Here is a 25,173-nt window from a genome sequence, read left to right on the forward strand (position 1 = left end):
GAGTATATAGCAAACACATCAAACAGAGGCAGAAGTGGGTTTCATCCTTACTCATCTATAACTGTTACAACTTTTACTAAGTCTTAAACTTTTTAAAAATGTTCTTACTTGAGCATGTTATACTATATAAGTTAATCTCATGGGATCATAGAAAAGAGAAAGTCAAGGAAAAGGAGAAGTTTCTAGCATAGTTTGTAATATATAGTAATTAATCAATTAAGTTATTATTTATTTCTTCCATCCGTTTCCTCTGATTAGATTTCCAAAAATTTAGAAGGTAGAATAAAATAAAGTGTTAGGGTAAATTATTTGTGAAATTTTCTGTGTTATACTAGTGAATTTTCATTTTATTACCCAATGAGCAATCTGTTGAAGTTCTCTAGAATGGTATCTGGCTAGGAATAGCCTACAGTATAGGCAAAGATAGCTGTAGGTGGTGGAGGAAACCCAGGTACAAAAATCTCAGCCTATTTGGTAGCTTTACCAGCTGTTCCTGTGTTTTCTTCTGGTCTCGGGAAGCCTGTAACAGGGCTTCCTTAGCCTCTTCAGCTTCTTGACGCTCCTTGGCTAGTTTCTCAGCCTCACTCTGGGCACGTTTTTGCTCCTGTTCAAGTTCCAGTGCCCTGCGGGTCTGTTCTTCCAATTCTGGGAAAAGAGGAGGGGAAAGGTAGTGAAGGGGTGAAAGGAACCTAGATTTTCCCCCTGAATATGCTTTACCACAGGGCACGGCAGGCAGAAAGCTCTAGTATCATGCTTGTACCATTCTTCACCTATTATCTAGCATATGTAGACAGTATGGCCAGAGCCTGAAATTCAAGCAGAAAGGTATCCAGAGCTCCAGATTATGGATTCAGGCTCTGGAGCAACCCCATCTCTGAGGTGTTTTCAATCCTAACCTTGTTGAGCCTTTTTAGTCTGTTCCTCAATCTGTTTCAGCTTTTCCATGAGTTCTTCTTTTTCCCGTTCAATCTTTTCCTTTTCTTTTTCTGCCAACTCACGCTTCTTCTTCTCATTTTCTAGCAGAGCACTGAAAACGAGATTAATTTGAATCATTTGAATGAAAGGATGAAACAGGATAGAGCATGGTTCTAAGGTCCCTGTAATCTCCAAGTCTCCCTGGACCTAAACCCTTATCTATCTGACACACTCAAGTTTTGTGACTTGGGATCACTTACCCTTATCTCCACATCAAAGTTCCACAATCTAGTATGCTTAAGGCTCTTCAGTTTGTCCTAGAGTCAGAAGATCCAACTTGGACTCCCTCTTCTACAAATAACCAGTGAATGACCCTAGCTCTGCCACTTTTCGCTTATACTTCATTTGTAAAATGTCCTAATAAACTCCTCCACCCCACTGATATTCTCAATGTATAGAACCAATTTTGGTTCACTGACAGATTACTATGTTTCAGCTCTAGTGATCTTGATGACTAAGTCACTGATGACCAGGTCTAACTCTGCCTAAACCCTGAAGCTTTATTTTAGACCCTTTCTTCCCTATCACTGCAAATCCACTTGGGGCCAGGCAGTAGCACACATGGTTTTGCGTACATATTACAATGTGTGAAGGCTTGGGTTCAAGCCCTAGGTCCCCATCTGTGGGGAGAGTGTCCTAAGTGGTGAGGCAGGTTTGTAGGCTTCTTTCTTTCTCTCTCTCTCTCTCTCTCTCTTTCTCTCTTTCTCCATCTCTGTCAATTTCTCTCTGTCCTATTACATTAAAGAAAAAATAAAAAATGAAAAATGAGAAAAAGAAAAAAGGGGGATATGGGGAGTTGGGCTATAGGTAGCACAGCGGATTAAGCGCATGTGTCGCACAGCGCAAGGACCCGTGTAAGGATCCTGGTTCAAGTCCCCGGCTCCCCACCTGCAGTAAAGCAGGTCTGCAGGTGTCCTTCTTTCCCTCTCTCTGTCTTTCCCTCCTCTCTCCATTTCTCTCTGTCCTATCCAGCAACTACGACATCAACAACAATAACTACAACAATTAAAAACAACAAGGGTAACAAAAAGGAAATAAATAAATATTAAAAAATTAAAAAGAGAAAAAAAGGGGAATATAGCCACCTGGAGCATTAGATTTGCAGTGCAGGTACTACTTAATGGCAAATAAATAAAATAAAATAATCCAGAATATGGTTTTTTTTTTTATTTCCACAGCTCAGTATTTCATCCACATACTTCACTGCAATTAATTTCTGAAACATATATTATTATATGGCCACATAATTTATCTGTTCATGGACATTTGGGCTGTTTCTACTTTTGAACTGTTGCAAATACCATTTTTATGAACATGTGTGCACACATTAGAATATCTATTTTCAATTCCTTTTTTTTTTAACACCAGAGCACTGCTATGCTCTGCCCTATGGTGATGTAGGGGATTGAAGCTGGGACTTGCAGAGCCTCAGGCATGGGATGCTATCTATTTCTGCCCTTTCAATTATTTTTAATATATATCAAGGGTGGGAAATATATATAAAGGGTGGAGTTGTGTCCTTGTATCTTAATTCTATATTTAACTTTCAAAATAAGCAACCAAACTCTTTTTCACAACAACTGAAGCATTTTATATTACCATAGGCAATGCACATGTGTTCCAATTTTTCTACATCACTGACCTAGCTAAATTAATGAGTATGAAGTAGTTAATCATTGTGGCTTGATTTGCATTAACCTAGTTATTAGAGATATAGTCATGTGATTCCTGGACATTTGGATACCTTCTTTGGAGAAATGACCACCTTGAATCCTAACATAAAGATGCTGAATCAGTAAAATAAGTAGAAACATCTCATATCCCTGCTAATCTAATAAATTCCTAAAAGATCAACAACAAACAGAAAATTACTAAAAGTCACAGAATTTTGAAACTCAACAACATGCTGCTTAAGAACCACTGGATCAGAGAACTAAAGCAAGAAATTCAAATGTTCCTGGAAACAAATGAAAATGAATACACAAGCTATCAAAATATTTGAGACACAGCAAAAGCAGTACTGAGAGAGACACCCATAGTCATACAATTACACATTAGAGAACAAGAAAAAGCTCAAATAAACGACCTTACGGCATGCCTTAAGGACTTAGAGGAAGAGGAACAATGGAAACCTAAAGCAACCAGAAGGACGGAAATCACTAAAATCACAGCAGAATTAAACAACATCGAAAAGAGAACCATACAAAAGATCAATGAAGCCAAATGTTGGTTCCTTAAAAAATTAAGTAAGATTGACACACCCCTAGCCAGACTCACTAAAAAAAAAAAAAAAGGGAGAAGACCTAAATAAATAGAATTGTAAACAATAAAGGAGATATCACAACTGACACCACAGAAATCCAGAAAATCATGCGAGACTTCTAAAAAGAACTATATGCCACCAAGCTAGAGAATCTGGAAGAAATGGAATTCCTAGAAACATATGCCCTTCCAAAACTGAACCAAGAAGAACTACAAAACTTAAATGCACCAATCACAGACAAAGAAATCAAAATAGTTATTAAAAATCTTCTCAAGGGGCCAGGTGGTGGTGCACCTGGTTGAGAGCACATGTTACAGTGTGCAAGGACCTGGCTTCGAGCTCCTGGTCCCCATCTGCAAGGGGAAAGCTTTGCAACTGGTGAAGCAGGGCTGCACGTGTCTCTCTGTCTCTTTCTCTTCCTATCACGCCATTCCCTCTCAACTTCCGGATGTCTCTATCCAATAAATAAGTAAACATAAAATTTTTTTTTAAAAAAGAATCTTCACAACAACAAATGTCCTGGACCAGATGGCTTTACAAACAAATTATACAAAACCTTCAGGAAACAGTGAATACCTATACTTCTAAAGCTCTTCCACAAGATTGAAGAAACAGGAACACTCCCTTCCACCTTCTATGAAGCAAACATCACCCTGATACCAAAAGCAGATGGGGACACAACAAAAAAAGGAAAACTACAGACCAATATCTCTGATGAACATAGATGCCAAAATATTAAACAAGATCCTGGCCAACTGGATAGAGCAGTGTACCAATTAGATTGTTCATCACGACCAAGTGGGATTTATCCCAGGAATACAAGGCTGGTTCAACATACGTAAGTCAATCAATGTCATTCACCACATCAACAAAAGCAAAAACAAAAAGCACATGATTATCTCAACAGATGCAGAGAAAGCCTAAGACAAAATCCAACACCCATTCATGCGCAAAACACTACAAAAAATGGGAGTAGATGGGTAATTCCTCAAGATAGTGGAGTCCATATATAGCAAACCTACAGCCACCATCATACTCAATGGACAGTACCTGAAAGCATTCCCCCTCAGATTGGGGACTAGACAGGGCTGTCGATTATCACCATTACTCTTCAACATAGTACTAGAAGTACTAGAAGTTCTTGCCATAGCCATCAGGCAAGAGAAAGAAATCAAAGGAATATAGATTGGAAGGAAAGAAGTCAAGTTCTCACTATTTGCAGATGATATGATAGTATACATAGAAAAACCTATGTAACTATCCAGCAGAAAACTACTGGAAGTTATTAGACAATATAGCAAGGTGTCAGGCTACAAAATCAATGTACAAAAATCAGTGACATTTCTTTATGCAAACACTAAATCCGAAGAAGAGGATATCTAGAAATCACTCTCATCCACTGTTGTAGCAAAATCAATGAAATACCTAGGAATAAACCTGAACAAATAAGTGAAAGACTGGTATACTGAAAACTATGAGTCATTACTCAAGGAAATAGAAAATATCAAGAAATGGTAAGACATCCAATGCTCATGGACTGGAAGAATTAGTATTATCAAAATGAATATTCTTCCCATAGGCATATAAAATTTTATTTGTTTATTTATTTATTTAAGAAAGGAGACATTAATAAAACAGGACAGGAGGGGTACAACTCCACACAATTCCCACCATCTGATCTCCATATCCCATCCCTTTTCCTGATAACTTTCCCATTCTTTATCCCTCTGGGAGTATGGACCCAGGGTCGTTGTGGGTTGCAGAAGGTGGAAGATCTGGCTTCTGTAATTGCTTCCCCACTGAACATGGGTGTTGACTGATAGACTGATACTCCCAGTCTGCCTCTCTCTTTCCCTAGGAGGGTGGGTCTTTGGGGAAGCGGAGCTCCAGGACACATTGGTGGGGTCGTCAGTCCAGGGAAGTCTGATCGGCATCATGGTGGCATCCGGAACCTGGTGGCTGAAAAGAGAGTTAACATACAAAGCCAAAAAAATAGTTGAACAATCACGGAGCTAAAGGCTGGAATACAGCAGATGAAGTGTTGGGGGGTACTCACAGCAGACTCTTGTGTACTTCTGCTTTCAGGTATATATTTTTTCCTGGTTTATGGAAACATGTGAACATATGCTCTGTCTCAGGGGACCTGGTCTATATCTAGATTTGAGGACTTTATTGGGGAGTGGAACACCTGGAATGGAATTAGAGAATACTATGAAAGGGAAGGTCTCACCTGATTGATGAAGCTGAAGGGTTGTCATTCCACACCTGAAGTCTCTGGACACAGTGTGAAATGAAGCATGCTAGGGTGGCACTCGTTGCGTTGATTAGGTTGCAGTTGGCAGATGCAATGCTATTTGATATGAATTGAGAGAAGCTTGCAAGAAAGTGGCCCCCAACCTAAGGTTCCAGGACTGGGGGAAATATAGACTCTAATATGGAAATGTAAGGTTCCTGCTGTCTTAGGGTTCAAGAAGACAATGGATACTTATTGTTATCATCATATTATTTGGTAATTGGGTTAACTTTGAAAAGTCCCTTTGTTAGGGCTTGCTGTATAATACCCAGCATCTTGTGCCACCGGATACTTCTGTTCTACTTGGTCTAGGTTTTTGAGAGAGTCAACATATCAAAGACTCAGCCTATGTATTAAAAAGACTCAGTCTGTGTTTTAAAAAGTCCAAAACATACAATAAATTTTCCCCTCTCATACTAATTAAATAGTGATTTATATGATTGCAATTTCAGAGGAGTGTACATAAACACCATTCCCACCACCAAAAGACTGTGTTCCATCCCCTCTCTCCTCCCTGCTGCCCCAGGAAGCTTAATGTCCACCCTCCCCCTCACCACAGGGTTTTTACTTTGGTGCCCTACTCTCGATTTAATCAGACCCTGTTTTAGTTTCCATTTCTGTGCTTCTTTCTCAACTTCTGTTGATGAGTGGGATCATACTCATCTTTATCTTTCTGAATTAGCTCACTTAACATACTTCCTCCTAACTCCATAGAAGATGGGTCAAAGAACCCATCTTAACAGCTGCATAGTATTCCATTGTGCATAGTATTCCATTGTGTATATATACCACAGTTTTTTCAGTCACTCATCTGTTGTTGGGCACCTGGGTTGCTTCCAGGTTTTAGCTATTATGAATTGTTCTGCTATGAACATTGGTGTACACATAACTTTTTCATTGGGCATTATGGAATCCTTGGTGTATATCTCCAAGAGAGGAATTACTGGGTCATATGGAAGGTCTATGTCTAGCCTTTTGAGAGTTCTCCAGACTACTCTCCACAGATGCTGGACCAATTTACATTCCCACCAGCAGTGTAGAAGGGTTCCTCTGTCCCAACACCCTCTCCAGCATTGCTTGCTGCTATCCTTTTTGATGTATGCCATTCTCACAGGAGTGAGGTGGTATCTCAATGTTGTCTTTATTTGCATTTCTTGATAATCAGTGACCTGGAGCAGTTTTTCATATGTTTGTTAGCTTTTTGGATCTCCTCTGAAGTGAATGTCTTGTTCATATCTTCTGCCCATTTTGGATGGGGTCATTTGCTTTTTTGTTGCTAAGTTTACTGAGCTCTTTGTATATTTTGGTAATTAGTCTCTTGTCTGATGTTTGGCATGTGAAGATCTTCTCCCATTCTGTGAGGGGTCTCTTTTTTTGTGTGATAGTTTCTTTGGCTGTGCAGAAGCTTTTCAATTTGATGTAGTCCCGTTGGTTTGTTTCTTCTTTAGTCTTCCTTGCAATTGGGTTTGTTTCATCAAAGATTCCCTTGAGGTTTAGGTGGAAAAGTGTTCCACCAATGTTTTCCTCTTAAGTATTTGATAGTTTTTGGTTTAACATCCAGGTCCTTGACCCATTTGGAATTGATTTTTGTTTCTGGTGAGATAAGGAAGTTCTTGCCATAGCAATCAAGCAAGAGAAAGGAATCAAAGGAATACAGATTGGAAGGGAAGAAGTCAAACTCTCACTATTTGCAGATGATATGATAGTATACATAGAAAAACCTAAAGAATCCAGCAGAAAACTACTGGAAGTTATCAGGCAATATAGCAAGATGTCAGGCTACAAAATCAATGTACAAAAATCAGTGGCATTCTTTATGCAAACACTAAATCTGAAGAAGAAGACATCCAGAAATCACTCCCATTCACTGTTGCAGCAAAATCAATAAAATACCGAAAAATAATGCTGACCAAAGAAGTGAAAGACTTGTATACTGAAAACTATGAGTCATTATAGTTTTCGAGGAAATAGAAACTGATACCAAGAAATGTAAAGACATCCCATGCTCATGGATTTGAAGAATAAATATCATCGCAATGAATATTCTCCCAAGAGTCATATACAAATTTAATGCGATACCCATCAAAGTTCCACCAAGCTTCTTTAAGAGAATCGAACAAAAACTACAATCATTTATCTGGAACCAGAAAACCCCTAGAATTGCCAAAAACTACAATCATTTATCTGGAAGCAGAAAACACCTAGAATTGCCAAAACCGTCTTGAAGAAAATAAACAGAAATGGAGGCATCACACTCCCAGATCTCAAACTAGATTATAAGGCCATCATCATCAAAACAGCCTAGTACTGCAATAAAAATAGGCACACAGACCAGTGGAACAGAATTGAAAGCCCAGAACTAAACCCCCACACCTATGGACATCTAATCTTTGATAAGGGGGCCCAAAGTATTAAATGGAAGAAGGAGGTTTTCTTCAATAAATGGTACTGGGAAAACTGGGTTGTAACATGCAGAAGAATGAAATTGAACCACCTTATCTCACCAGAGGCATATAAAAATATAATGCGATACCCATCAAACTTCCACCAAGCTTCTTTAAGAGAATAGAACAAAAACTACAATCATTTATGTGGAAGCAGAAAACACTTAGAATCACCAAAACAAACTTGAGGAAAAGAAATAGAAATGGAGGCATCACACACCCAGATCTCAAACTATATTATAAGACCATCATCATCAAAATAGCCTGGTACTGGAACAAAAATAGGCACACAGACCAGTGGAACAGAACTGAAAGCCCAGAACTAAAAACCCCACACCTATGGACATCTAGTCTTTGATAAAGGGGCCCAAAATATTAAATGGAAGAAGGAGGCTCTCTTCTATAAATGGAGCTGGGAAAACTGGGTTGAAACATGCAGAAGAATAAAACCGAACCACTTTACTCACCAGAAACAAAAGTCAATTCCAAATGGATCAAGGACCTGGATGTTAGAACAGAAAATATCATATACTTAGAGGAAAACTTTGTTGGAACACTTTCCCACCTAAACCTCAAGGGCATCTCTGATGATACAAACCCAATTGCAAGAAAAACTAAAACAAAAGCTAATCAATGGTACTACATCAAATTGAAAAGCTTCTGCACATCCAGAGAAACCATCACCCAAAAAAGAGACCCCTCACAGAATGGTAGAAGATCTTCACATGCCATACATCAGACAGGAGACTAATAACCAAAATATACAAAGAGCTCAGCAAACTTAGCAACAAAAAGCATATGACCCCATCCAAAAATGGGCAGAGGATATGAATAGAACATTGACTTACAGAAGAAATCAAAAAGGCTAGCAAACACATGAAAAATTACTCCAGGTCACTGACTGTGAGAGAAATGTAAATAAAGACAACATTGAGATACTACCTCACTGCTGTGAGATCATGTACATCAAAAAGGACAGCAGCAACAAATGTTGGAGAGGCTGTGGGGATTAAGGAACCCTTCTGCACTGCTGGTGGGAATGGAAATTGGTCCAATCTCTGTTGAGAGCAGTCTGGAGAACACTCACAACGTTAGACATGGACATTTCATATGACCCAGTAATTCCTCTCCTAGGGGTATACTACCAGAATTCCATAGCAAACAGCCAAAAAGATGTGTGTTATATATTCACAGAAACACAATTAGTAATAGCTAAAACCTGGGATCAACGCAGATGCCCAGTAAAAGATGAGTGGCTAATAAAGCTGTGGTATATATACACAATGGACTACTATGCAGCTATTAAGAACAATGAACCCACTTTCTCTAACCCATCTGGATGGAGCCAGAAGTTACTATGTTAAGTGAGCTAAGTCAGAAAGATAAAGATGAGTATGAGATGATCCCCTTGATAAACAGACATTGAGAAAGAAGAACAGAGAGGGAAACTCAAAGCAGGAATTGACTGAATTTGGAGTAGGGCACCAAAGTAAAACCCTGGGTTGAGGGTGAGGGTGGATGTTCGGCTTCATGGGGTGGACTGGATGAGGTGAGGTAGGGGGTGGTGGTGGTATGAGACAGAGTCTTTTGGTGGTGGGAATGGTTATTATGTACACTCCTATTAATCTGTAGTCATATAAAATCACTAATTAATATGAGAGGGGAAAATTGATTGAACGTCTCAAATTTTAAATGTACAGATGATAAGCTGAGTCTTTGATATGTTGACAATCCTAAAAGCTTAGACCAGGGGGAACAGAAGCAACCAGTGGCACATCAATAAATGAATAATGTCAAAGGGCATAAATTATGGTGATGCTGTGTATGATACAGTAAATTCTAATAAAGGGATTTTTCAAAGTTAACCCAATTGACAAATAATGTGATTATAACACTAACTATCTATTGACTTCTTAAACCTCCCACTTTCTCTGTACAGCCTATATATCTCCCAGTCCTGGAACCTCCAGGGTGGGGCACACTTTCATACAAGCTTCACTCAATTCATACCAAATTAATTGCATCCGCCGATCCCAACCTAACCAATGCAACAAGTACCGCCTCAGCATCCTTCACTTCCGACTGTGTCCAGAGATGTCAGGCATGGAATGTCAACCTGTCACCCTCATTACTCGGGTTAGACCTTTCCTTTCATAGGATTCTCTAATTCCATTCCAGGAGGTTCACTTCCTAACTGAGTCCCAAAACCTAGTTATAGACCAGGTCCCATGTGATAGAGCATATGTTCACATGTATCCATAAATTAGGGCAAAATATATACCTGAAAGCAAAAATACACAATAGTCTGTAGTGAGTCAGTATCAATAGTGATCAATAGTATCAATGCAATAGTGTCTACATAGACTTAGATACCCACCACACCTACTTCCTATTACAGTTCTCTCACTCACTCCAAAACTAACCTCATCAAAGGATGGGCTACAAAAGCTGAGTAAGGGCAAGAGACTGGCATACTTTAGGGATGACTCTTTAGTCACTATCAGGCCACCCCATGAGCTGGGGCCCTAGTCAGGGAGTCCTAAGATTCCTAAACAGACATGATGGGCCTAGACCTCAAATAAATCTCTCTCTCCATTATTACCGGTCATCTCCATCAGGAACAACAAAATAGATCCCTTTGTGAGCCCCCATAGGACCTTGCCCTCAACTTGGATCAACAATGGTAGAGAATGTTCCATCCCCCAAAGGGAGGTTGGACAATATACTCTATGCTACACCTGAGGAAGATGGGTCCTGATATTGGGGCAGCTTGAAATGTTCCTACTTATGACCACAGAATGTGAGCTCAGATCTACTGGAATGCAGAGGTCACATAGGCTCCTAAGCTGATTATGGCCCCAGACCACATCAAATCGATGGGGTTTACAGTCAATATATATACACGTTTCCCATATTTGGGAGCTACTCTCTTCCATGATAGTTTTCTGGTCCTTCTGCCAGCCATTACATCATCTCCCCAGACAATAATTAGGATCCACCAGCATATCAGATTTCAGGCTCAAGCAAAACAAACAAGAAAGCAAACAAATAAACACACTAATATAGCCACAAGCCCTTTAGAATATAACTAAAATATGCCTGTTAGCTATCGACAAAACGGAGACCCCCCCTCCCCCAACTTGTCATCTGCACTATTCCAACCTTTAGTCCAAGATTGGTCAACAATTTTTTTGACTTTGTTATGTTAACTCTCTTTGAAACCACAAGGTTCCAGATGCTAGCATGATGCCGACTAGACTTCCCTGGATAGAGGACCCCACCAGTGTGTCCTGCAGCTCCTGCTTCCCCACTAGGGAAAGAGAGAGACAGGTTGGGAACATGGATTGACCTGCCAATGCCCATGTTCAGCGGTGAAGCAATTACAGAAGCTAGACCTTCCACCTTCTGCATCCCCCAATGACCTTGGTTCCATATTCCCAGAGGGTTAAAGAATAGGAAAGCTATCAGGGGAGGGGATGGAATATGAAGATCTAGTGGTGGGAATTGTGTGAAGTTGTACCCCTATTCTCCTATGTTTTAGTAAATGTTTCCTTTTTATAAATAAAAAAGATAAAAAAAAAATCTACTGTCTTCTCAAGTCCTAAGACAGCAGGAACCTCCCGCTTCCTCTATAGAGCCTATATTTCCCCAGTCCCAGAACCTCTAGAGTAGGGTTCACTTTCCTGCATGCTTATCTCAATTCAGACCAAATGATATCACATCTGCTGATCCAAACCTAATCAACACAATGAGTACCACCTCGATATGCTTCGCTTCAGATTGTGTCCAGAGATGTCAGACATGGAATGTCAATCCTTCACCCTCATTACTCGGGTGAGACCTTTACTTTCATAGGATTCTAATTTCATTCCAGGTGGTTCACTTCCCAACAAAGCCCCCAAACCTAGATATAGATGAGGTCCCATGAGATAGGGCATATGTCCACATGTATCCATAAATTTTGGCAACATATATACCTGAAAGCAAAAGTATACAAAGTCTACAGTGAGTCAGTATGAAGTTCATAATGAAATAGTGTCTATTTAGACTTAGATACCCTCCTCACCTATTTCCTATTATACTTCCCTCCCTCACTCCCAAGCTACCCTTATCAAAGCAAGGACTGCAAAAACTGAATATGGGCAATAGACTGACATACTTTAAAGATGAAACTTCAGTCACTATCAGGCCACTCCTTCAGCTGGGTTCATACTCGGGGAGTCCTGAGATTTCCAAACAGACCTGATGGTCCTAGACCTCAAATAAATCCCTCTCTCCATTGTTACTGGTCATCTATATGAGGAACAACAAAACAGACCCCTTTGTGGGCCCCTATAGGACCTTGGCCTCAACTTGGATAAGCCACAGTAGAGAATGTTCCATCCTTTGAAGGGAGGCTGGTCAACACACTCTATGCTACACCTGAGGATGGGTCCTGATATTGAGGCAGCTTGGAATGTTCCTACTGATGACCACAGAACACGAGGTCAGATCTACAGGCATGCAGAGGTCACATAGGCTCCTAAGATGAATATGGGCCCCAGATCAGATCAAATCGATGGGGTTTACAGTCAACAATATTTATACACCTTTCCCATATTTGGGAGCTACTTTCTTCCCTGATCCAGCTTTCTGGTCCTTCTGACAGCCATGACATCATCTCCCCAGACAATCACTAGGATCCACCTGCATATCAGATTTCAGGCTCAGGGGAAAAAAAAAAAACTAGGATAGCCACAGGCCCTTTTAAATATAACTAAAATATGCTTACAAGCTATCTACAAACAGGAGGACCCCCACACACACACACTTCATCTGCACTATTCCAGCCTTTAGGTTCATGTTTCGTCATCAGCTTGTTTGGCTTTATATGTTAACTCTTTTTTCAGCCACCAGGTTCCAGATGCTAGCATGACGTCAACCACACTTCCCTGGACAGATGACCCCACCAATGTGTGTGGAGCTCTGATTACCCAGAACCCCGCCCCACTAGGGAAAGAGAGAGGTAGGCTGGGAGTATGGATCAACCTGTCAACGCCCATGTTCAGCAGGGAAACTATTACAGATGCCAGACCTTCCACCTTCTGTATCCCAAAATGACCTTAGGTCCATACTCCCAGAGGGTCAAAGAATAAGAAAGCCATTAAGGGAGGGAATGGGATACGAAGTTCTGGTGGTGGGAATTTTGTGGATTTGTATCCCTCTTATCCTATGGTTTTGTTAGTGTTTCCTTTTTATAAGAAAAAAAAATAAATGAAAATAACATTTAAAAAAATTCCTGAAAGATGCTAGGAATTGATGCTAATGCTGTTGAATCTTGATGCACTTTGAGTAGCAACAAACTATAGTGCACAGATGTTTCAGACATTAAATTGGTGGTGCTGCCCAATTTCACTAAAAAAAAAATCTATGCATCCAATTGTTATATTCACAGAGTGGCCAGAGATATATCCCACTAGTATAACATGTGCCTCATATATTTGAAGTCTGGGTTCAGCTCCTAGATCCCCTTTTACCCTAATGAAGACCCCTCTACTACTATCCTGGTCAGGTAGCCTGAAATAACCCAAGAGGTTGTCAAGAAAAGAAATGGTATGAGGTGACAAGGTGGAACTAAGAAGCAATTCTCCCTTCTATAAGTATCTGATTCCTGCTTCCCGTGGATGTGGATGCCTAAGGCTTAGTGAAGAGGATGATTCATCTCTCTACAGCTCTCTTTCTCCTAATTCCAAGATGGTTTTATGTCTTCTACAGACTTAGCACCTTTGAGAATGCTGCTTTCCCAGGCCCTTGTTCCCTACTCCAGCTCTGTGGTACTTACCGTTCCATCTGCTTCTGATGCTTCTCCTCTCGTGCTTGTGCCTTCATCTGTTGTACCTCAATGGTGTCAGGCTTGCGGCGGCGCATGTATAGCTCATGGTTCCCCATACACAAAGCCAAAATTCGCTTGTTAATCCGCAACCGGGGAGCATAGAAAACAAAATCCTAGTAGAAAATCAGGAAGCAGAAAGTTTGAATGGACAGATGAAAGTGAGCTACTGCCTTCTGAAAAGTTAACTTCAAAACAACTAGAAATGTTATTTAACTATTTTTTCCTGCATTGCAGGTGCAATTATCAGAAATAGTGGAATGACTTGTAGAACGAGTCAGAAAGCTGGTTTGTGTAGACCCAGGACTAGAATCAAGACTCCCTGACTTCGAAGCCAGTACTCTTTCCATTAAAGTTTAATTGTTTTCAATCTTGTATTATTAAAATCATCCTAAAGTGTCCTCAATACAGTTGACAAGGAAAGAACTGAATACCGTTAATTAAAGTCCATGTTAGGTGTCAGAGTTCCATATTAGAGAACCAGAAATTCCTGCATAATACCTAGTAAATATAGTATAGATGGGTATAACATTTCTATTCCAACCCCTTAAATTCTTTTTGGAAAAGATAAGTTGTATGTACATACATGAATACATAAATCTCTTGAAAATCAGTTATCCTGCCTACTACTTTTTAAATAACTTCCTAATCTCAGATGCCTTCATTACCTATCTTTTCCTGATTAAAAGTGAGCACAGCACAAGAAACACACACACACACACACACACACTCTCTCTCTATATATATATATATAAGAAAATCCACTGAGTTTAGTTGATTAACAAATGCCGTTGGACGAAGGTGATAAGCCAATGGAATAACCATCAACTTTTCTATCATTGAACATAAACTACTACCTGAACACAAACTGCTACCATCTCATATAGCTTAGGGTTCAGTAGAAAGACCATAACCACTAAAGGTCAAATGACTTAAGTATAAAACCTAGACCTACCATTTTAACTGTGATCTTGGGTAATTACATCTCCTTAAACTGCTATTACAGTAAAATGATTATCCTGACAAGGTTGTTGAGAGTTTGAAGAGTTGACATATATAAAAGGCCTTTGTGGGATCTATGGTGATTATTATGGGGGAGTGGCAAGGAAATATGGTGGTAGGTGCAGTGTGGAACTATAACCCTTATAGTCTTATAATACTGTAGACCATAATTAAATGAATAACTAAAAAAAAAATCCTAGTATAGTGAAGGAGATGGCATAGTAGATAAAACATTCAGCTCTGAATTATGAGGTCCTGAGTTTGATAACTGACATCACATGTGCCAAAGTAATGCTCTTGTTCTCTTTGTGTCTCTCCTTCTCTCTTATTAACAATTTGAAAAATCTCCAAAAACTGAAAATAAAGAATACAGCAGGGGAAGTCATATACCCCCAAAGCTGGATAATGAAAAGAGCCTGATGTTTCTTGCTGGACATGATACACTCCAAAAAAGGAGAACCTCATCTCAGTTCTTTAAAAATACATATTTATTTTATTCATTAATTTTTTAAGTTTTAATCTATTTGACAGAGAGAGAGAGAGAGAGAATTATGAGGCTTCCTTGTTGTAATTGGGAACTGGAGGGTTGGACCTAGATCCTTAACATGGTAAAATGTACCAAGTGCACCACCACCCAGTCCTCCCATTACAGTTTTCTATCCTACTCCCAATTAGAAGTGTTCTGATCTTGTCATCCGTAGATAACCGAATAGTGGAGAATTGTGGCAATAATGCTTAAGTAATGACTGAACACAAAGCACTTTCTTGTTCCTAGATTTCTCTGAGGAAATATCTTAAGTGGATAGCAGCTAAGTTATATGAAAGAAACAAATTTAGAGGTTCACCTTAAGATAAAATCTTCTAGATCTGTGTTTTTACTACCATTAAAGATAAATCAAGTATACGAATAGCTTCAATTTCTGGGATCTATAATGTACTCTGTTTCTGCCCCCAGAGTTCTAGAACAGTAGAAGACTGGTTAAGAGGTAACACGTTTACTTTCAGTAGTTCTCTCTCATCTATACTTCTCTAGAAGAACAGGAAGCAGAGAGAGGCCAGGTTCAGAATAATTTATGTACTTTCATTCATGGTTTCAGAATCTCCTTTTCATAGCCAACCTCTTTGTGCCTCTTGTTCTCACCTCAACACAAACAAAAAATTCATAAAGAGAGAAAGATAAATACAAAAATACTGATGTTCTCACCATTCCCAGGTCTTGACAAGTATCTATCTTAGCCAGTGGATGACATCACTTACCGGGGCTTTTTTGTCAATGGGCTTGATGACAAATTTCTTGTCATTGAAAGAGATATTCCTGATTTCACTCCAGGGAAAGCCAATCTTTGGAGTCAGTCTACAGAAATGGAGAATAAAGCATCAGGGCAAGGGTCAAGACAGGTGGAGTACAGAGTTGGTGCCTGTTCTTTCCCACCACAATTAATCTACCTCCTTTGAGGTAGATTAATTGCCAGTTCAGCCAGTATCATTACATGCCTTCATAAAAAAAGATCCTGTGAAACTGGGGGTATGGATCAACCTGCTAACGTCCATGTCCAGTGGAGAAACAATTATAGAAGACAGATTCTGCACCCCAAAATGATCCTGGGCCCACACTCCCAAAGGGATAAAAAATAGAAAAGCCTCCAATGGAGGGGATGGGATGCAGAACTCTGGTGGTGGGAACTATGTGAAATTGTACCCCTCTTATCCAAAGGATTTGTCAATAATAATTAAATCAATAAAAAATAAAAAAGATCCTGTGTGGAACTGGGTGGTGCAACAAACTGAGTGCACAAGTTTCAGTGCATATGTCCTCAACATGAATCTATACGGGAAAAACCTCACAAGTGGTGAAGCAGTACTACAGGTGTCTTTCTTTCTTTTTTTTAAAGGTGTTAATTAATTAATTAATTTATTTATTTATTTATTTTCCCTCTTCTTCTCTATCTCCCCTTTCCCTCTTGATTTCTCTCTGTCTCTGTCCAAAATAAGTTAAAGGATACCTGAGACCATAATAATTCACTGTTCCAATCTCTGAGGTTTTTTTTTTAATGGGCTTTACAACAATCTCTCATAAAAAATGTCAGTTTTGGTGGAGGAGGGGCGTGATGGGCGCTAAGATGGATGCCCTGGCATCGGCTATTTTCAGATGTTTCAAGTACTGTGAACACAGATTTTTTTGGATTATGTATTTCTCAGCTAGACTGAGTAAATGCTAGCAATGGACATGTGCAAACACACTGCGCAGTTTTGGCTGGCTCAAGACCATTCCATCCTCAGTCTTCAGAAATGGCATTGCATGGACTGCAATACAACCGAGTCCATCTGGGCTTGCCTTAGCTGTTCCCACGTTGCATATATATATATATGAACATGCACTCAAGCACTTTCAAGAAAGCATTCATCTGCTGCATTTGAAGATGAAAATTTTCAGAAAAAAATAGTGGAAAAAAGAGAAGTTAAGAAAAGATGGAAATAATTAAAATATCAAATTAAAGCATACTTGGAAAGTATGCCTCCAAGTTTAAGTTTGCAGAGTCTAGCTCAGTCCATCACAGTAGAAATAGTCCCTGCTCATGTGCCACTACAAACCCCAGAATCACCAGTAACATACAGTTTCTACCTCAGAAGGTGTAAGATTAAACAAAAGCACTGATTTTTTTAGCTAGGTGAAAGCCAGTAGTAACTCCTGGTGTAACAGGACTGAGAAATCTGGGAAATACTTGCTATATGAATTCTAGTCTTTAAGTGTTGAGTCATTTACTTATTTTTCAACAGTGTTTTTTAAAATTTGATCTGAACCTGTGGCTGGCTGTGAAAGCTAATGATAAGACAAGATCATCTTATAAGCCTCTGCCTGTCACAGATAGAGTATATCAAATCAATGAATATCAGGAAAAATGTATGATCTCTGTCCCCACTAGATACCCAAGTTTATCATCAGTACCAAGTGGTGGAGCATCAAAGAGTAGAAAGATGGGCCTTATTCAACCAAGGGAGCCAAATACACAATACATTTCCTGTGTCATTAATTACATACTCTGTTCCAAGTCATGTGGTCTGGAAAATGGGCATTAGTCTCACCATTTGCTATGATGCACTCAGTGTGGAAACTAATTCCTGCCATTTGTGGTTATTCCCAACAAGATGCTCAGGAATTTCTATGTGAACTTTTGGATAAAATACAACATGAACTAGAGACAACTGGTACCAGATTACCAGCTCTTATTCCTACTTCTCAACGGAAACTTATCAAACAAGTTATGAATGTTTTCAATAATATTTTCATGAACAACTCCTTAGTCAGGTTACATGTCTTGCATGTGATAACAAATAAAATACCATAGAACCTTTCTGGGACTTGTCACTGGAATTTCCAGAAAGATATCAATGCAGTGGAAAAGATGTTGCTTCTCAGCAACATGGCTGCATGTCTGGTTACTAAAATGTTGGCCACATTAACAGAAACTGAAGTTTTAGAAGGAAAAATCTACATATGTGATCAGTGTAATTCAAAACAGAAGATTTTCTTCAAAACCAGTTGTACTCACAGATGTCCAAAAACAGCTTATTATATGTCATCTACCTCAGGTTTTTTTTAAAGATTTTTTATTTTATTATTTATTAATGAGAAAGATAGGAGGAGAGAAAGAACCAGACATCACTCTGGTACATGTGCTGCCAGGGATTGAACTCAGGACCTCACGCTTGAGAGTCTGATGCTTTATCCACTGCTCCACCTCCTGGACCACCTACCACAGATTTTAAGACTACATCTCAAATGATTCAGGTGGTCAGGACATAACAACAGAGAGAAGAATGGTGTTCATTGTTGGTATGCTTCTAAAAACCCCTTCTGTTTCATTAGTTTAATCCCCCCTGCTTAACACTATTCTATTTACATAACCACTTCATTCTATTTACATAACCACTGTTAACAAGCACCACCCTCCCTCCAGGGCATTGGTGGTTCAGTGGTAGAATTCTTGCCTGCTCCGCCCCCTCTCCTTGTCACACCCTGATTTTCACCAGTCACTTTTCTCTCCACCCTCTCTGTGTCGCATCCTGTTCCCACCCTACTGGGCTAGTATATTTATAAGGACAAGATTGTAGTTTTTAGTTTTAGCTTAGCTTGGTATAGATTGCACTGCGTCCTGCATGAATAAAGAGATACTGCGTACAACCCAGCCATGAGTCCCGGGTTGTCTGTTACCCACCTGTGAAGCCAGCCCGGCGAAAACAACATATGGCACCTACAACGTGGGACCGGACCTGCACAACTCCCAGATAAGTGAAGACTTTGCCTACCTATGCACTATGGTCTTCTCTTCTACTTATGAAGAGGTTTGACAAAGCCTCTACTGTTTTATCATGAGACAGTTACTCTGTCTCTGGAACATTGTGCTCTGGGCCACACTTTGTTTCCCTGACCGGGAACTTTGGTTACTTGTGACCTTAATCATAGAGCTTGGGAGATGCACTGAGATTTCTCCTTGGACTTTCTGGATTCCCTCTCCCATGTTTCCTGAGGAAAAGGACTACATTTTGCTATGGGCCACAATTTGGTTCTTTATGACCGTGATCGTAGACCTTGGGATATGCATGGGGATTTCCACTGGGACTTTCTGGGCTTCTTCTCGCATGTTTCCCATGGAGAAGGACTACTTTAATTTGAGGAGCATTCTCGAGTACCCTGGCAGTCTCCAAGAATGGAGACACGTGGTTAGTTCTACTCTCCTGATTGGATTCTTTCTTCGATGGGAAGACACTTTTAAAAATGGGTGCCTGAAGCAATTCAGCAAGAACAGTCAGAAGCACCCTAAATGGAATTTTGAGGAGCTTTTTGGACTAGGATGCCCTCTGGGGACTCTTGATGCTACATGGTGAGATCTGTTTCATAAGAGAGTGATTTGAATGACTGAATTTTTGCTTGACATTGACTTAAAAAAATGCTGGACGCAGACATGATTTCTAGAGACATCCAGAAACAATCCAAAAAATTGTTTTTTCCCTCCTTTGATTTCTTTTTTACATCTTGGCATAAATCTGAAACGTTTAATCCTGAAACGGTATGAATTATGCGTGGGGCAGATAGTGCAATGATTATGTTAATTATTCTCATGCCTGAGGCTTCTACCGTGATTCTTCTGTTTATCTTTCCACATTTTATTGAGTTTAAACTGTTTAAACAACCTTAAAATCATACTAGAAAGGACTTCCAACTATAATGGAGTTATCAATTATAGTAAACTTCTAATCTGCTACAAGTTTTGTTTGACAAGTAAGTGAATTTCAGCTGTCAAGTCTTCACATGAAAAAGCATCTACTCATATGGAATTCCTGGAAATCCATTTGGATCCTGTTCTCTGACATCACCCACAAGATGGAATGACTACAACACACCCCCGGAAACCAATGATGTGACCTGGCACGACCTGAAGAAACAGATTCACAGACTCCAAAGATCACTCTCTACAGAAAATCAGAATTCTGGTGGCCGACATTCCCCATCGAGACAGACATGCAGCGTTTCATCCCTTGGCATTTTCTTCCGTGGTCATCTACTTTGGACTGACACCTCCATCGGACTTACTGGTACATGCTGCTGTGTTTCTCAAAGACTAACTTCAGCCAATTGCCTTGAGACTTTATAGACCATGTGCCCTCGCCTGCAGGCTCTGTCCACAGAGGTAGAAAACTTCCCCTCCTTATTAGATTATGCCCACAGAGGCAGGAAACGCCCTTTGAGGCAAGAGATGCCCCCAGAGGCATGAAGCGCTCCCAGAGGCAAGAAATGCCATTTCTCCTGCTAGACCTTGCCTTTTGAGGCAAGAAACGTTCCCCTTGGCATCACACTGGTTATTGCTGCTCGCCTATTTTGTTTTCCATGTCTTATGCCAGTTCTTTTGAAAACGCCTGTACGATATAGGTTTCTGTTCACCCCACAATCCTGTTACTATGGCCATTAGTTAAAAAGAAAGGGGGACTTGTTGGTATGCTTCTAAAACCCCCTTCTGTTTCATTAGTTTAATCCCCCCTGCTTAACACTATTCTATTTACATAACCACTTCATTCTATTTACATAACTGCTGTTAACAAGCACCACCCTCCCTCCAGGGCATTGGTGGTTCAGTGGTAGAATTCTTGCCTGCTCCGCCCCCTCTCCTTGTCACACCCTGATTTTCACCAGTCACTTTTCTCTCCACCCTCTCTGCGTCGCATCCTGTTCCCACCCTACTGGGCTAGTATATTTATAAGGACAAGATTGTAGTTTTTAGTTTTAGCTTAGCTTGGTATAGATTGTGCTGCGTCCTGCATGAATAAAGAGATACTGCGTACAACCCAGCCATGAGTCCTGGGTCGTCTGTTACCCACCTGTGAAGCCAGCCCGGCGAAAACAACAGTTCATGTTGGCTTTGAAGAAATCTTAAACATGGAACCCTACTGCTGCAGGAAATCTCTGAAGTCCCTCAGACCAGAAAGTTTTATCTACATTTTATCTGCTGTAGTAATGCACCATGGGAAAGGATTTGGCTCAGAACACTATACTGCCTAATGCTATAATTCTGAAGGAGGGTTCTGGATACACTGCAATGACTCCAAGCTAAGCATGTGCACTATGGATGATGTATGCAAGGCCCAGCTTATATCTTGTTTTGCACCCAGCGAATTACTGAGAATGGGCATTCTAAACTCTTGCCTCCAGAACTCTTGTCTGGTAACCAGAATCCCAGTGAAGAAGCTGGTACCTCTTCTAACAAAATCCTTAGCTAATCCAAAGAGAGGGGGGCTTTTATTGTTTTGTTTATATACTTTTTTAAAGGGCTGACTTAAAACTGAGATGCATTGTTTATTTTTTTTACTTATGAATCAGTGCACAGTATGTTTATATATTTTGTATCTACAGTAAAATCCTTTAATCAATAGAGACAAATTTATCATATACGTATACATACCAATGGCAGGTCATCAAGCTTTTTTCAAAACTTGGAAATTTTCAAAGTTTTAGCATTTATGTGAGACTGGTGTTACTTTTTATTTTTTTGATGTCTGAAGGCTCAGATAATGAATTTGTAGTCTTCTACTGAAGAAATTCAGATGGCATCATTTTATATATTTATCTTTTATTGCTATTTTCTACATGAAATCTTATTAGATGAAAAATTAGATACTAACATCAACAAATACTCTGACCTCAAAAATTTTAGGGAAATTGGAAGGCGTTAAAATATTGCAAATTGAAATGTTAAGCTATCACCTCAATAAATATATTTATTAACCAATCATACCCATTGATATTACTGAGGCTTGTGTGTTGCAGGGCTCAGAATACATATTACTTTGGGTAAAATAACTTATTTTTTAAAACTTAGCATTTTAATAACTGTTTTTTTTATTTTTTATAGCCAGACTCTACCAGTGAAAACTTCAGCTTTATAAACTATGTTTTAATGTGACTTCAGTATTATGAGCATTAAGAAATTATGGTTGATGCTTATAATGATGATTTTTCTGGCAGAAAACAGGTCTGTCCAGATAAAGCAATCATACCAAATGTATGGATTTAGAAATGTAGTATGTACAAAGTACAGGTTAACTTGGATATGATCTCATTTCATGTTTAATAATATATCTGTTAAAGCTTTTGTGCCATATAGTTAAAGGGAATACATGTCTTTTAGAGAAAAATAAATTGCATGGGACAGAAATAATTGTTCAAAATTAGCAACTATACAATGTATTTGGCATCAGTTTTCTTTTCTTTTTAATTTTTGCTTTTTATGCCTCCAGGGTTATTGCTGGGGCTGGGTGCCTGCACCATGAATCCACCGCTCCTGGAGGCTGTGTTTTTATCTTTTGTTGCCCTTGTTATTTTATTGTTCTGGTTACTATTTTTGTTGTTACTGATGTCATTGTTGTTGGGTAGGACAGAGAAATGGAGAGAGGAGGGGGAGACAGAGTAGGAGAGAGAAAGATAGACACCTGAAGACATGCTTTACCAGTCGTGAAGCGACCCCCTTGCAGGTGGGGAGCTGGGGGCTCAAACCAGGATCCTTACACTGGTCCTTGCCCTTCACGCCATTGTGCTTAACCCGCTGAGCTACTGCCCGACTCCCTGGCATCAGTTGTCTAACTAATGCCTGGATTACTCTTGATAGCATTTTGAATACTAAGAGACCTTTTTATATTTAAATACTGGGCCCTGACATTTTTAAGTTATCAAAACTTAAATTTTATTATAAATAAGAAATACTCTGCTCTTCCCTAATAATCTTTAGTAATCCTGTAAGAGTCCTACTGCTGCTAACTTAATCTTATTCAGAAAGAAAATTCACCAACCTTTAGATCAGCTCCATCAAATCTTAACCCAGCATTAACCACTGGAAGATCATTTACCTCTTTCAGTGGATTTAAAGTTGAAATAATTGTGTGGGATACTGCTTTTCAGTAGTGACCATCTATTACAAATTTTCCTTAAATTTTAGAGAATAAGTCATCTGGAACAATTGATCATGAAGTGCAATGAAAATGGTATCAACGACCAGACAAATCATTTATGCCAGAAATACAGCTTGAGTATTAAATGGCTAAGGTTTAAAGTCATTTGTTAATGCCCATGCAAGCTGTTACCTCCACTGTTATGCAGTTATACCTAATTAAAAATTTATATGGCCAATAAAAAAATTCAGTCGTATTAAACTGAGGCCACACAAGATTACAAAAATTGGGAAATTGGCAAATGATGAGTTCTAAATTCAGAATTTACATAAAACTGTAACTTACTGATCTCTAATCTCATCAAGATCAGACTAAGGGAAAAAGAAGCTAATGAGATTAGGCTACAACAAGAGGGAATATTGACCAAAAATTACTTGGAGTGACAAGAAAGACTCTAGTACTATCTAATGGAAATATGAGTCCCATAAAATTTTCAATTTTCTAGTAGTCATAATGTAATAAAATAAAGAATATTAATTACATGAACAATTTTTCTAAAGTATTATCATTTGAACATGTAAATCAATACTTAAAATAGTAAACAAATCAATAGGACAACATCAAATTGAAGGGCACAGCAAAAGAAACTATCACACAAAGAGACACCTCACAGAATGGGAGAAGATCTTCACATGTCATACATTAGACAAGAGACTAATTAGCAAAATATACAAAGAGCTCAGCAAACTTAGCAACAAAAAAGAAAATGACCCCATCCAAAAATGGGCAGAAGATATGAACAGAACATTCACTACTGAAGATATCCAAAAGGCTAACAAACACATGAAAAATTGCATCAGGTCACTGATTGTCAGAGAAGTGAAAATAAAGACAACATTCAACCCCTGTGAGAATGGCATACATCAAAAAGGACAGCAGCAACAAATGCTGGAGAAGTTGTGGGACAAAGGAACCCCCCTAGACTGCTGGTGGGAATGTAAATTGGTTCAACCACTGTGGAGAGCAGTCTGGAGAACTCTCACAAGGCTAGATATGACCCAGTAATTCCTCTTCTAGGGATAGTTCCCAAGAAATCCATAAGACCCAAACAAAAAGAAATGTGTACACCGATGTTCATAGCAGCACAATTTTAATAGCTAAAACCTGGAAGCAACCCAGGTGCCCAACAATGGATGAATGGCTGAGAAAGCTGTGATATATATATATATATATATATATATATATATATATATATATATATATATATATATATATATATGAATATTATGTAACTATTAAGAACAATGAACCCACCTTCTCTGACCCATCTTGGATGGTGCTAGAAGGAATTATGTTATGTGAGCTAAGCCAGAAAGACAAAGACAAGTATGGGATGATCCCACTCATAAATATAAGTTGAGAAAGAGGAACAGAAATGGAAACTCAGAGCAAGATCTAACTGAGTCTTGAGTAGAGCACCAAAGTAAAAATCTTTGGGTGGATGCTCAGCTTCACTGGCGGGGGGAGGGGGATGTGATGGGACAGTTTTCTGGTGGTGGGAATGGTGTTTATGTACACTCGTATTGACTTGTAGTCACATAAATCACTATTTAATTAATATGAGAGGGGAAATTTGAATCTATAAAACTTTTTAATGCACAGTCTTTGAAATGTTGACTCTCCTAAAAGCTTAGACCAGGAGAGCAGAAACAACCAGTGGTATTACTTTATAAAATACAGATATACATAAATAACATCAAAGGACAAATTATGGTGATATCATGTATGATACAGCAAATCCTAAAATGAGATTTTCAAAGTCAACTCAATTGCCAAATAATTTGATTATAGCAATAACTATCTACTGCCTTTTTAAACCCTAAGATAG

At 39.1% G+C, this 25,173-nt stretch overlaps 1 protein-coding gene, 1 long non-coding RNA gene and 1 pseudogene across 3 annotated transcripts in view; 1 reads left to right on the forward strand and 2 right to left on the reverse strand.

The window, feature by feature from the left end:
- The window catches only part of LOC132535856 (uncharacterized), a 442,232-nt gene that overhangs the window by 134,440 nt on the left and 282,619 nt on the right, over positions 1-25,173 (reverse strand). The gene's annotated exons all lie outside the window — the stretch shown is intronic.
- The window catches only part of MSN (moesin), a 161,431-nt gene that overhangs the window by 8,906 nt on the left and 127,352 nt on the right, over positions 1-25,173 (reverse strand). For both annotated transcript variants that reach the window (XM_007537006.3, XM_060183300.1), the window contains 4 exons: positions 16,104-16,200; positions 13,797-13,960; positions 897-1,027; positions 485-645 (listed from right to left, as the gene is read on the reverse strand). In XM_007537006.3, the coding sequence (XP_007537068.2) occupies positions 485-645; positions 897-1,027; positions 13,797-13,960; positions 16,104-16,200 (553 nt within the window). The remainder of the gene's footprint in view (positions 1-484; positions 646-896; positions 1,028-13,796; positions 13,961-16,103; positions 16,201-25,173) is intronic.
- Positions 16,209-21,629, forward strand: LOC107523392 (ubiquitin carboxyl-terminal hydrolase 44-like; annotated as a pseudogene).

The sequence above is a fragment of the Erinaceus europaeus genome, chromosome X, assembly GCF_950295315.1.
Source record: "Erinaceus europaeus chromosome X, mEriEur2.1, whole genome shotgun sequence".
Lineage (NCBI taxonomy): Eukaryota > Metazoa > Chordata > Mammalia > Eulipotyphla > Erinaceidae > Erinaceus > Erinaceus europaeus.